This window comes from Penicillium chrysogenum, assembly GCF_028827035.1.
Source record: "Penicillium chrysogenum strain IBT 35668 chromosome Unknown utg000004l_segment0_segment0, whole genome shotgun sequence".
Taxonomy (NCBI): Eukaryota; Fungi; Ascomycota; class Eurotiomycetes; order Eurotiales; family Aspergillaceae; genus Penicillium; species Penicillium chrysogenum.
The window spans coordinates 5900045-5913880 of NW_026622752.1; the positions used below are offsets into that span (position 1 = coordinate 5900045).

Consider the following 13836-nt stretch of genomic DNA (forward strand, 5'->3'; position numbering starts at 1 on the left):
TGGAATATCCAGATCCTTATATAGTTCTCGCAGCAGGATATTCAAGGCATCAATCGCTTTCTGTAACACCCCTATGTTGAAAACTGGAGTATCCTTATCATCGGGTTCAGATTGTGCAAATGTCAATTTGTGAGTCGTAAAAAGAACTGTCCGAATACTTCCTATCTTGGTGGCGAAAAGATCTGCAAGAGTCTAGATAGTATTTGACCCCAAATAAGAGGCCAAATAAGAGGCTTCGACGCCGAACCGAGGTACAGGGGCGGTGGAACGGCAGTTATTGTTACTAGAAGAGTGGACTAGTTCCTTCGGTTGAATCCGACAGAGTTTGCGATGTGCATATCGAGAATTCAGATCAGTTCCAAGCGAGGTGTCGATCACTCTTGATGCATGATCAATATCATTGAAAGGCTTGCACTCACTGGTTCCAAATTAATGCCAAGTCCAATATCCAGCGGGGCAATCCCCCGGGGATTTCCTCTGTCTCCGCATCGGGGAGTTCCTTATCAGTGGACCTGGTCTCTGGGATGATCAGCCCTGTGGCATCGAATCAAAATCGCCAAGATGTCGATCCGCTGCAAGGAACAGGCAGAGCCCATTCCCTCTGATCGATGTATCAACCAGGCACAGAACTCAATTGAGGAACAAAATGCAGATCTGTCCTCCGCACTCAGTAGCCTTATCAGCGGCCTCCGCAGCCTGGAATTTCTTCAGTTGGTTTGCGATTTGTCATTCCCCTCCCACTCGAGCGCGTACGGCGGTAGAGCCGGATCGATATGTTCGCGATAAGTCTCGCATCGTTGATTGCATGACCTTGAACTAGCATGCAGGTGTCAAGGGAATGGATAATGGTTCTCTTGTCAAGCTACGTCAAAGGAGGTTTCATCGCGACTCTATTTAGTAAGACAAACAGATGGATACCTAGGTAGTTAAGGGGCAAGACAGAAGAAAGAATTGCCGCGTTAAGTATTTTAGCTGCTAGCGAATATAGCGTACCCTCACCAGATGCCAAATTTTCATCAAATGCGAAATTCGGGTTCTTTGGAGTTGTGGTTTATTGCTCAGACAACCGCCTTCCTTTCATAACTGCGTCGAAACATCTCGTCGACGTGGACAAGGTAGTAAGTACTAGGAGCCAGGCTATCAACGCTTCCAACCGGGCTATAGCTCTTCTGCTGGTAGGCTTTCTCCCGGAGGTTGCACATCTATCATTGTTAGAAATTGACTGCCTAGACGATATGCTTCTCAAGGAACCTACCTCGTTATAAAACTCCGGCGAGACCGGCGTGCGAGCTTCCAAGCGCTCCTTCAACCGAACCTGCTGCACCATCCCCGAAGTATCGCCCTTGACACGGAAGCTAAATAGAGTGCTGGCCAGACCACCGCCGTAGCTGAACATGCCAATTCGCTTGTTCTGCAGTTCCTCGCTAGGAACATTGCTCAACAAGCTTACTAGCCCAGAGTAGACACTAGCGGTGTACATGTTCCCGCAATTTGTGGGCATTGTGAGGGATGGTTGGACGCGCTCGAGGAACCTTTCCTTAGTCAAGCCGATGCATATCTTCTCAACTTCTTTGTCCGTCAAAGACGCTGTCTGCTCGACGTCACGGACAGCTGCTGGAATCTCTTCAAAGTGGTGGGGCTCCTTCCGGAGGTCGTTGAACAATAGACGGCCATAGGCCTTAGAGACAAGCTTGCAGTAGGGCGCATGAAAGGCAAAATAGTCAAAGGTATCCAAAAAGCTACCCTGGGAATCCGCTGCTCCGTTCGACAAACCGGCTACATTGGCCAGACACTTAGTACGATACCGCTCGTAGCAGTTGTCCAATGCCTCCATATAGCATGTGTTGGAGTAATATCCATCGACAATGGGGTACTCTGAGCTAAAGTCCGCCTTGTAGAAGTCGTAGACGTGCTTCATATACGTTCCACGGAAGGGCTCCAGCACCAGGGGCGCATCGGCACCAATCAACATGGCCACACAGCCGGCTCCGCCTGTCGGGCGAGCGGCGGGCTTGTCGTACAAAGCAATATCTCCGGTCACGACAATGGCGTCGCGGCCGTCCCACGTTGATGATTCGACCCAGTTAATTGCATTCAACAATGCATTGGTTCCCCCATAGCAGGCGTTGTAAGTGTCGACACCATCAATGTCAGAGTTGTCCCCGAACAATTGCATGAGGACCGACTTGCAGGACTTGGATTTGTCCAGCAAAGTTTCCGTTCCCACTTCCAAGCGACCAATGGACATCGGGTCAATATGGTACTTTTCCAGCAGGGACGATGCCACTGTTAGCGCCATGGAATAGAGATCTATGAATGTAGCCAGATTATGTTAGCATAAAGCATGGGACATGAATTGAAGTTTGTTTCCATACCTTCGCGGTCATCACAGAAGCTCATCTTCTGCTGACCCAGGCCAACTGTGAATTTCCCAGCACTGGCTCCCAGATAGGTCTCGAGCTCGCTTTGTGGCACGTACTGTATAAGAGGGATTATGTCAGTTGGGCAATATTCAGTCTCAGAGTAGGCACTGCATTATACGTACGCGACTAGGGAAATAAATCTCCAGGGCCTTGATGCCCACATTTTGGGCGTGTGAGGACATGAATGTCACAACTAGAGGCAGCCTATTGAGATTGCCGACTTATGGTATGGAAGGATATAAGGAAGAAAATCTGGAATGGTAGAGCGAGTCAAAAAACAAGATAGAAGAAGGGGCATACCTTATAAATCCCAAAGATTCACTGTGTTGCTTCATTTGATTGAACTAGTCGAGCTGCAAAATACAGCGTTGAGATGAGAATGACCGTATCAGGTCATCCACCGTGGCGATGGGGCCAAATGAAACAAATTTAGGCCAACGCATAACTGTGACGGCTGCTACCCGGTACATCAGAGCATTTCCCTTTGACATGATCCGATACTCGGAGATAGTAGGTCGCCATACCGTTTGCTGTAAGTTTCAAGTTTGCAGAGAGTTGGAATATACGTCGACAACGCTGTCATTGAAGAGAACATAGCGATCGACCTAGTTGGTATGCTCTCATCACTCTCCGGGGTCGTAGGTCAAAAAGGAAAGTCATCTATGCCGCCGCCAGCGCCTTCTTGAACGCTTCGCAATCAACCGCGGCAGCCTCGGCTTAGCCGGTAAGTCTGTCGAACTGAGCGTTACTCGGGAACTCGGCTACATGAGCCTCCCAGTCGACCTGCTAGAAAATTTCAGCTCCGATGTCTGGATCCCAATCAATAGAGCCTTGGCATCGCCAACACCGTCGAGTTCTCTCTCAAGCAGGGGATTCTGCTCATCAGCGACGCCAGTGCTGGCGAGCTCGTCACCCCGAATGCCGTACCTTAGCGCGACACCCCAGTCTTTTGCGCGGCACCCGGTTCAGCGTTCTTATATTAAGCAATGGCCAAAATGCAGGCTCCAAGAAGGATGGTAAGGATGCAGTTTTCAGGCATTCCAGATCTTTTCAAATAGCACGGCGGCCGTGGGCGTAATTCACGATGTCGTACTTGATATGGCGGTCCACGGGCGGCAGGTGAGCCCCCACAATGCTGAGTTTGAGTGAGCCAATTGGACCGAGCATGGTTCCTTCCAGATGCGGACTCAATTTCCTCGCTGCAGTGGCGTTTGGGTGAGGTCAGATATTTAGGCAGTGACGACGACTCAGGACATTTCTAGGCCTAGAAAAGCTGTCCCGGAAGGTTGTTTCCTGTATAATGGGTCCTTACATGTAAGTGTCGCTGCTGTGAAAGACCTATTGTGAAGGCTCGGTTGCTATGGACTGAGGAGAGAGAGAAAACGAAAGAGAGAAGAGGAAAGAGAGCACCTGTCACTATTGATGCCCGGTCTATCAGGCACCAAACAACAGACGCTTTTTACGGCCATTTCAGCCTAGAATGCATAACAGAAATCCTGGGGTCTTTAGACACGTAGACCGGTCAGTTCAATAAATCCAATATTTGTTGCTCCAACATAATATCTGTCTCAAGATTGATGGGCTGAACGTGTCCGAACATCAATCGAAGGTAGTCTTAAGCTCTGTGTTGTGCAGAGCCCCAACATATTGCTGCATATCTTGGTAGAACATAGCATGTATATCAGTTATTCTACCTATAGACTTACACGTTTATATACTCGTCGTGGGTAACTGCAAATTTATACTTCATTGCTTGCACGGATTGAAGACGCCAATATATATTTTCCAATAAGCCGTATAGTGCTTTGGAAACCACGACATGTCTTAACAATCAAAACATTGATTTTGAGCTGCAAACAGAAAACACATAGAGATATCAAATTCCAAATTTGTGGTGATTCACATCCTCACTTTCCATCCGTGCAGGATGTGTCTGATACTCCCACTCTCCTCGTCACGTTCACCAATATATCGCTGTCTATTTCCTTCACACAAAATTACCACACTTGCTTCAAGCATGGACACGGAGCTTAGCAACCTCAACATGGGGAAAGGTCTTCACATCAATCTGAGCCTGGGTGATTTTCGCCTCGATGGCTGCTGCGCCAAGAGCAGCGCGAGCAACAGCATCAGTGTCACAAAGCGTGACCGAGTTGACACCAGGCCTGGCACCAGCAGCGGTCACCCAGTGAACTCCCTCAGTTGGGACACCGATAGCAAACCGCTTTGGGTGCACACGACCATGGGTATCAATGAGATGGTACGGGCTTTGAGTCACATCAAGACCACCAGTCTCGTATCCGTCGATTGTGTGAGCGCGGCATTGGCCGGTTTTGAACAAATGAGAAAGAAGCTCATCCCCCGTGTTGCGGAGCGTTGGCTCTGGCAAGCGGGCTTCAATCAATGTAGTAACTCGGATTGGCTCTCCTGGCATCTCGGGCGAGTGGACCAGCCAGGCCTCGTCCTGGGCCTTGACTTGTGGACGGGGACCGAGGACTTCCAGAACCCCGGCTTCCATCAGCGCGATCATTTGCTCAATGCGTTGGCGAGGAGGCCCGATTGACACATAGGCGTTGAGAGGTGTGTACCAGCGATCGAGGTCCTTCCGGTGAGAAGTGCCGGTCAAGCCATTGTGATCCACGATGAGTCGGAGTTCGTTTCGCAGATCGCGCATAACATCCAGAGCTGCCTTTAGTGGACCGTTCAGGTTCCCAAGGGCGGCCTCCTTGGCATCTTCGCGAAGGTAGTCGATCAGCCACTCACGCCACTCAGTGGTAGTGTTGAATTCCCGGTCGCCCTGTGGGCGCTGGAGACGTTCCCAGGACCACCACTTCTCTTCCGAGATACCGAAGTCACGGAGGACTTGCTCTTCCTCGGGGCTCTTTGGCTCTGTTTCCAGGAACCTCTTCTGGAAGTCGGTCTGGTCTGACCCGTCGCGCTTCAGTAAGGCCAAGTAATAGACGGTCTCCACTTCTTTTGACACAAGAGGCCAGATATCCCGGAGGAAGCCAGGAGCTTGTCCAGCATCGGAATGCTTGCGGAAAGCGTTGATGACTTCTTCAGTGAAGACGAGAGGCATGTGGCGGCCGCATGCTCCTTTGCCATTATCACCACGGGAGTGGTATGGGATTCCACGACGAGATCCGGCAATCATCCGAGGCTCCTTTCCGGATGGGTGATACTTCAAGCCGTTAGGAGTTTCTGAGAAGGTACCACCCCGCGATGTTGTTAACAAGGCCATGTAGTCGAAGAAGTTGAGACCAAGTCCACGCAGGAAAACGTTCTCCCCGGGAGCAATAACAGAAAGATCAACATCTGCTGGGTTCGAGGGCGTGATGTGGTGAAGACCATTTAGCTCTGCGTAGGCATTGAGTTTCCGCTGCTCAATGTCCAGAAGCAGCGGGACGTGACCCTGCGCAAGGATGACCGCTGCGAGGCTAGAAAGCGTGCGGCCATTCGACAGCTTGAGCGTTTGCTGGCCATAGGATGTGTCGTCCAGGCGGACAGCAAAAGCAGGGTGAACTTCAATTTGCACTTGAGGTGGTGCCTGTCGCACAGTCTCTTGGAAGATCCATTCGAGATACTGGCCGTACTGGGCACGTGTTCCATAGTCATCAGGCCCAAGGCCAGGGATCCTGTCGGCAGCCCAGGTGTAGAGACTTGGCCCTGGACGGATTGGACCTGAGCAGACAATGCTATCATCAGTGAACAGGGTCACCTGGGAGGTGACGGTGTTCATTAGAAGTTGATCCGACTGCTCCGTACGCCAGACACGACCCGCCCCTGGGGGTGATGGATCAACGACATGGACCGTCAGTCGTGCTCCTGGGGCAAGAAAGTCTGGCGCTGAGGCACAAAGACGCTCCAGAGCGCTAGTTCCTCGAGGTCCAGCACCGACAATGGCAACATGGGTGCGCACCTCGGTAGGTTGAAGGGCAGAAGGCATTGAGTTTTGTTTTTATGGGGAAAATAAATATGGCGAAGGGGATATTCTGAAGACAGACACCGGAAGTAATGTCTCCAATCGTGGTGCTTATACTCTTCGTATACTCGAGTGTTTTCGGAAGAGGCCGTTGGAAGTTGTTGGAGATAATATGGAGGAATCCAAAGCCCCTTTTATATTCTGTCAGTATCATTGAAGTTGTTCTTCAGCTCACATCATTAGTCTCGCCATTAGGACGCCACCCTTAGGAACCGTGCCTTCTGTAATCCACAGACGTATCATTACGGACCGACAATCCGCAACCTGAGCAGCAAGTAGGCCGTTCCAATAATGAAACACCTCGACATCCCGTCCAACCTCTGGCAAGTGGACGTCGTGAGCGTTGAAGAATTGAAGATCTCGATGCAGGGATCGGGATCCACACTCTCTGAATCTACATTCGGGGTAACAGAAGCACGAAAACCCGATGCCGAATCTTGCGTTGCAGGCCGAATTCTGTTGCACTAGGGGCAAAAGTGGATTCAATCTCGCAAGCAGAATGAAATATGAGGCTACTAAACGATGACCTTGCATGCATAGAGTGACCATGCATTAGAGGTATGACAGTGTGGGAACCTGCAGCGCAGATCAAAGGGAACTATGAGACACTGCGGACTCTCCGTTGGTCCGAATTGCATACGAATCTCAAAATTCTAAGATACTTTCCAAGCGAAATTATTTTGAAACCGAGCGACATTTAGGATAGTCTCATCATCCGAACAACGAGCTACAAGCGAATCGAGGATCCCAATCCCATTCCGTTGAGACATGTGGCTGTTAATTCGATGGATTAATACACATAGTAAGCTAAATGGAACATGAAAGCTTGGTGGCAACAGACCTATATGGCTTAGAATTGTAAAGGTCGGGACCATACCAGCAGGATTGATATCCTAGTTTGTTTTCACATTGGATACGCCTGGAGCAGAGCCAGAGTTGCATCGAGACTTCGGGACCTTACCTTTCTATTTGTACAAATGCCACATATCTAAAGGAGGTTATGAACATTGTATGTAAGGATTATATCAAAGCCAAGCACAACATTGATATGAACATTCCACTAGCATAATTTCTATCATAAAACAATGAAACACGATGGGATAGAATTTCTCGGTCAAACTAAATCAGACCTCTGGGCGCTTATATTCGCCTTTCTCTACCATCTCATTGATGGTTTTCTCAGTCACCATCATTGCCTCGACACCGGCAGGTGTGCCACAGTAGACTGTTGCCTGCAGAACAGCCTCTCTGATTTCTATCTCTGTAAGGCCGTTGTTTATGGCACCACGGGTGTGCAGAGCAAGCTCAAGCCATGCTTTCTGAGCAATGATGATTCCAATATCTATAGAATATCCCCAGTAGATATTAGCAACCTCAGGCTCTCTATCTCTCGGAATTATGCTAGAATTTGACTTACTCAGAAGGCTCCGCTGCTTTCGGTCGAGCCCGGGGCGTTGCCAGACAGTTCCCCATGCCCATTCCGTAATGAGCTGCTGTCCGGGCATGGTGAAGGGTGTGGCATTTTGCAACGCGTTATTGACGTACTCGTCTCCAAGGACTGCTCTACGCACTTTGACTCCTTCGTCAAAGAGCTGCTTGTGCATTTCCTCAAACTTCGAATTGTCGGACATGTTTGCAGAAATCTTGAATTATGAGAATGGTACTTGGGATGCAGGTCGCAATGGCGGTTCCGATTCGCGGGAAAATACACTCACTGCTTGGGAGCACTTCTCTATTCGACATAGGGAAATATTATGGGACAAACAAGCTGAATTTAAGCAATTGATTTCTGCATCGTCCTTTTGATCAGATAGTTTAGATGTGCATAACATTGGGCCATTGGCCCCACTTAGGATCTTCCGTCAGCGGGATGAGACATCTGTGGAGCCAACTTCGGGAGTCGCCTATTACAGGAAGCTTACAAGCCTTAAGGCTTCCCGTGTGCTTTTTTCGGCTTAGCGGAACTTACATTCGTCAGAAACACGCAGGAAGTCATTCCCGCTTGTGGAGCTTTGCTCGCTCAACCCCGGCGAACTTGCCTTCTCCATACAGGAACGACCTCAAAAAGACTTCATTCGTGGGATACACTATTTTCCACATTCACTGCCTGTTCCATCAAGGTGGCTGAGCTCACTGCAGCTAAACCCACTTATGTGTCATAACTATGGTCTAGATCTAAGATCTGAGAATTGTCTTGTCTGGACCTCGCCAAAGTTCAATTGATCCTTCGATCGTAGACATGTCCAAATCAGTCCCGGGATGGGTTTGAGCACCCCTCCGATGTTCAATGGCGGGTGCAAGGGGCCCCAGTCCGCCACCTGGGCATCTTCAATGTACCAAAAGTGGACACATTGTTGCGCATAAAGTTATGTAGGTTATACTGCATTCAATCCTATCAAGCTTACGCCGATAGGTAAAATAATTGTGATTATCTGCTTCCTGCTTAATGTATTCTAGCTTACAAAACTGTCTTTAATATATATCATGTCATGTTAGACATTTCGCGGATTTACATACTCTCCCTAGGTGGTCGAGTTTAGCTACATCCACTAGTTGTAGAATTAAACGGAGTTGAGACGTACCTCTTTTGATATATTTTTCAATCTTCTTACTATGATTATGTATTAGGTTTCGGTCCGAAACGACCTGCGGGATGGGTGCAAAATAAGCTTTAAGCCCTAATTTATTAGTGCCTACCTAGGTACACATAGTTGTTTAATAATTCTTGGCTATTAGGTAGACGCTCTCGATAATGTCGAATATAGTTTTGAAATTTCCGGATATATCCCTCTAATGACCTTATGGGGACAAGGTGGGAAAGAAAAGGCTGACAAGCTGCATATAAGCAATACCTCAAGGGCTGCGCCGCATCAATGTGTACATATTTAGCGTGGGCGGACTTAGTTCCGCCAAATATCCGGAAAGTCGGCTCGAAGGGCCTGCCCCCAATGGAGAGGATCATTTTATTAAGGGGGTTTTTCGCATCTGGATTATACACGTGGTAATTCTAGCCTATACTCTTAAAGGAAGGGACTAGAGTGAATATAGCTAGAAGGACGGAGTAAACAACTGTTTCATATTTCTCTCGATCATCAGGTTATGCAGCAAATTTATGCATTTGGGCGGCTTAAGACACTTCTGGACACTTCGCGTCCTAGAGCCCTATGGATCAGGGCCTACTCCCGTTGGAGATTCCAAGGTGTGGTACAACCTCATTCATTACTAGAGCATATCCAAGCCGTTTCAATACCTAGGCAGATATGACTGTCAGCGCAAGGAAGAGGATTTTAATACGGAGGACTGTTTGCTTCATTAGTCTTTGGTAAATGACCGTCTAGCACATAGCCTAAAGACCATCGAGAAGGCCAGAATACAGATAGACCATGTGAAATCTCCACTTAGGCCACAGTTCGCTTCTATATCACCTTATTTGCCATAGAGTTAGTCGTCGGCTCTGTGGGCGTCATCATTTCACCGCCGGAATTCCACATTAAACTGTTGCCTACTCCGTACGGTACCGCCCCCTGATCTCGACTTCCGGGTGGCCGTTGTTGATCTCGCCGTATGTATGCAACGTCAGTTCCAGCTCCACTTTTCTCTTGCCCTCTTGCCTGCTCTGGTCCATAGGTGGCAGCCTGGAACAGACATGTGTCTTCATACTCGTGTGTTTTGCATATTGTTTGATTGGCTCTCAGCGGCCCATCTACGTTTGACTATTGCAGGGGTTCTCCAAGGGCTTACGCCACGGCTAAGTCAGCGGGTCTCGGGGAATCCTCGGTGGATCTCAATGTTTTAGATTAAGGTTCGGATCTACAGAGTGGGTCAACCTTCTCGCTTCACTTCACAGGGCACAGGGATCAATTAGCATAGCCCCAATCCATACGTTTAGAGCACGACTTGGTGGCTATTTGTGATGTCAGTAGCGTTTAATTCAGGTGAGAATAATTGCCGGTCCGGGGTCCACCTCCCTGTAACCAATATATCATATGGTCTACAACATAGTCTAATTATGTTGTACTTCCCTTCTTGGCACTGATCAAGCAATTTTCTGAACGCAAATTGGTCATGTCTTAACAATGTAGGTAACTATGGGCCGGCCCGGGGCGCAGTGGCCTAGACCTCACGACGGCCCGGGTCTGGGTCGCCTATCATGGGCTCTCTACCTCATCAAGGACTTTCAGCGTTACATCCGACCATCATATATAGAAATTACTATGGGACCAAAAAGTTCCTTGAAATTACAGGTAATTTTAAGTATTTAGGCGGCCAGTACCGGTAGGGGGCATGATCGGCCGTACAAACGTGGGTCATGGCAAGAAGTCTATTGCCCAAGAATGTTCGTATTAGCGCAATTTGGAACACACTTGAACACTTTGAGCCACGTAAACCTGCTATTAGGTTATATAATTTGCTAATTGCCATGTCGTTTGTAAATTACCGCTGGTTTGTAAACGTCCGAGAGGCTATACAGCATGTACTGCCGTATTTATTTAGCCTGGAGTCCGAGGCAGATACTAGAAAGCCCTATACGTTGGCGTTGCAAATTTGGAGTTCATTTGGAATAGGCCATCAGAAGGTGCTAGAATAGTATTCACTTCACGCTATAGCTTCACCGGGTCTGGATTGGTTATAGCTTTCTAGATTCTTGTTCTAATCCGCGGACTGGTTGAAATATCTGACGCGAATTTGTCAGTTGTGAAGCGGTCAACGGGTTATAGTTCAATGCTTATAAAACGACGTGAATTCTCCTAAAAGAGTCAAGCGGGATCCATTACACTTGTCGTGTGGCAATTATTGGCCAACTTGAACGAACATCATCCTTGCCTTTGCTGAGCCAATTTCCGCCCCGGAAGATCAGGGGACTAGTCGCCATGCTGACAGTAGCCTAACCATATAAATACCTAGTCATATAATAAGGTGGATGTCTTCACGTTACATGTACAAAGCCACGAGCATCAATACTCCGCACTGACCAAGACTTGATTGTTCTCCCCGTTCTACGCATGGTATGTTCTTCATGGAAGAGAAATTAGCACTAGAGCGGCGGAGGGAAAGGAATAGGATTGCACAGCGAAAGCATCGTACAGTAGGCACTATGCATTCTTTCAGTCCGTCCAGCTAATGTGGGATAGGTGAAAATGCAAGAAACAGCACGAAGGGAACACATCCACCGACTGAAAGTAGCGAATGCAGCAGCTCAATATCGCCACCTCAACAGAGAAGCCACCAAGGGCAGAGAACAGACCGAAGTAGCAGTTCTTCAAGGAGCAGTGCACAGGAATGCTTGCGGTTCCCAGCTGTTTTCGGGTCCGATCTAGAGTACACTTTGGATCACAAGCCAGCAGAGAACATGTTTTCCGACATACAGTTCTCACCGGGCGCCTCAGAATACAACCAAGTTGACCCGGCAACCCCCGAACAACTCCAATCAGGCCTCTCCTCTTTTACCATGGATGCATTATTGTCTACCAACTCAGCCAAAGGTATGTGGCTTACCCGCAACCGCTCGTCCACATATTCAAACCTAACGGTACGCCATAGCCATAGTCGGCCCCAGCCTCTGTGCCAACTGCTACGCCCATACCAAGCCACAGTTCCTGCCACAACAAGATTTGGAAGCAACGATTACCTTGTCTACGAACACGACCACCCAGCCGCTAGGCCAACATACGGACCACAACCCGGCCTGCGCTAGTGGTGCAGGGTCCAAAGTATGGACGACTCCGCTCCATATTTCCGTCGCTCACGGCCATCTCTGGGCTGTGCGCCTCCTCCTTGACCACGGCGCCGATCCTAACGCCATTGACGGATCCGGTTCCACCGTGCTTCATACAGCTGTTCGGCGCGGCCATCACACCATCGTGCGGGAGCTGCTTCGGTATAACGCGGATCCGAGCTCCGTAGACGTGGCAGGGTGGCTACCGTTGCATTATGCTGCAGAGGCGGGCGATGAAAATTGCATGCGGGCGTTACTGCAGACAGGTGGGGTTAGAAATTGACGGGAGACAAGCGTGACTTTGGATTGGGCTAAGCCATTCGAAAGCTTAATGCCGCTCAGTGTCGATTCTATTCTGGCGCTAGTGTCCATTGTGGAGTAGTCGTATTTCTTGTTAGATCATTTTGGGCTCCCGTTTTGGATGGTATTGTCACGATGATACACGCTATTCATGCATTAGTGTTGGAGCTGTAGCTATGTTGCGAAATCTCCGGCCCATAGAATTCTGCACAACAGTCCTAAGTTAGTCTACGTAAGCACTAGCAGAAATGTATATCCAACATGGACAGTTGCCACCATAGTACCCGTAAGCCTAAGACTATTATCAACACTAACTCGAATAGGTAATTTTCCCGGCTTAGCGGTGGATACGTTGCCTTTTTGTTCGCGAAGATGTAGAGCGCGACCCATATGGGCAGTTCGAAGGATCCATGGATATTATCCCGCTGTTACATCAGTTCAATAGCGAGTCCACGGTCATAGGATATTTGAATGCAGCTATAAGAACAATCTTGTGGAAGTTGTAGAGCTATCCTTGTATATCAAAAGGTAACTTTATTAAGCAATAAACTATAAACCTAAAGCTATTCACACTGCCCGAATAGGTAATTATCCGGGCTTCGTAAAGGTGTGCATATGTTGTTTTTAATCAACTATGTTTCACTGGGCTTAACGCGACCCCGATACATATTGCACGTGTCCCATAATATTAGTCGGGCCAACGCTAGTATACATTACTCGGAATGTCCCGATAACGGATATCTGGCTGCCTTGCAAAGGCCCATCGTCGTCACTCCCAATCGATTGTGGGAGGGAGAAATACGCCACCCTGCGGAAGTGCGTTGCGATATGGTGTGGTCCTGCATCCTCGAGGCAAAATAGCCATTTCCGGGATACTTCAATAGACAGCTTTCCATTCTCGTTACCGGTTGTGTCGAATTTCTTCTAATGCCTAAAGATTTCATGGCTGATTCAGTCGCTGAGTCTGTCGTACTGCTGGTCCGCATCTCTAGTCCCCATAGGTGCAAATTTACGGACGTAAATTGCGCAGAATGTGAGTTTTTCAAATTATCAGCTATGGATCTGTGACTATGATCTGTGATTTGAAGGTTTTATCCTACTGACTGCCAGGCCGTTTGATACAGCATATTTCGCGGACACTGAGTGAAGCAATACGGGCGTTCAAACTCTTCGTCATCCCACAAATGCTTCGGGGGTGGTGGGATGAAAAAGCAATCATCGTTTCCATCGTCCTTCATATCCACGATAGTTAAAGTTGATATTATTGACGCATTATCATCCAGCTTCACTTTAGACACATCGAGGTAGGTTGCTGTTGAAGGCCGTGAAGCTGCCATCGGGACAACAGGCACATTCAGATTTGGGCCATTTCCTTCGTCTGCGAAACCGCTGTGGGAGAACTGCCCACAAAAGCT

The 13836-nt window shown here is 48.5% G+C and overlaps 5 protein-coding genes across 5 annotated transcripts; 2 read left to right on the plus strand and 3 right to left on the minus strand.

The window, feature by feature from the left end:
* Window positions 1-561: 561 nt before the first annotated feature.
* N7489_008184 (uncharacterized protein) lies at window positions 562-786 on the plus strand (the record flags this gene model as incomplete). The annotated part of the gene is made up of 1 exon (XM_056713934.1): window positions 562-786. One exon carries the CDS (start codon window positions 562-564, stop codon window positions 784-786), a length of 225 nt encoding a protein of 74 aa, XP_056567649.1.
* A 272-nt stretch (window positions 787-1058) lies between these two features.
* Window positions 1059-2605, minus strand: erg13A (putative hydroxymethylglutaryl-CoA synthase; the record flags this gene model as incomplete). Its single annotated transcript, XM_056713935.1, has 4 exons — window positions 1059-1202; window positions 1256-2310; window positions 2376-2478; window positions 2546-2605. The coding sequence occupies 4 exons, from the start codon at window positions 2603-2605 to the stop codon at window positions 1059-1061; spliced, it is 1362 nt and encodes a 453-aa protein (XP_056567650.1).
* A 1829-nt stretch (window positions 2606-4434) lies between these two features.
* N7489_008186 (FAD/NAD(P)-binding protein) lies at window positions 4435-6369 on the minus strand (the record flags this gene model as incomplete). Its single annotated transcript, XM_056713936.1, has 1 exon — window positions 4435-6369. One exon carries the CDS (start codon window positions 6367-6369, stop codon window positions 4435-4437), a length of 1935 nt encoding a protein of 644 aa, XP_056567651.1.
* A 1160-nt stretch (window positions 6370-7529) lies between these two features.
* Window positions 7530-8036, minus strand: N7489_008187 (uncharacterized protein; the record flags this gene model as incomplete). The annotated part of the gene is made up of 2 exons (XM_056713937.1): window positions 7530-7747; window positions 7823-8036. The coding sequence occupies 2 exons, from the start codon at window positions 8034-8036 to the stop codon at window positions 7530-7532; spliced, it is 432 nt and encodes a 143-aa protein (XP_056567652.1).
* A 3818-nt stretch (window positions 8037-11854) lies between these two features.
* On the plus strand, window positions 11855-12404 carry N7489_008188 (ankyrin repeat domain-containing protein; the record flags this gene model as incomplete). Its single annotated transcript, XM_056713938.1, has 2 exons — window positions 11855-11888; window positions 11947-12404. The coding sequence occupies 2 exons, from the start codon at window positions 11855-11857 to the stop codon at window positions 12402-12404; spliced, it is 492 nt and encodes a 163-aa protein (XP_056567653.1).
* Window positions 12405-13836: the final 1432 nt, after the last annotated feature.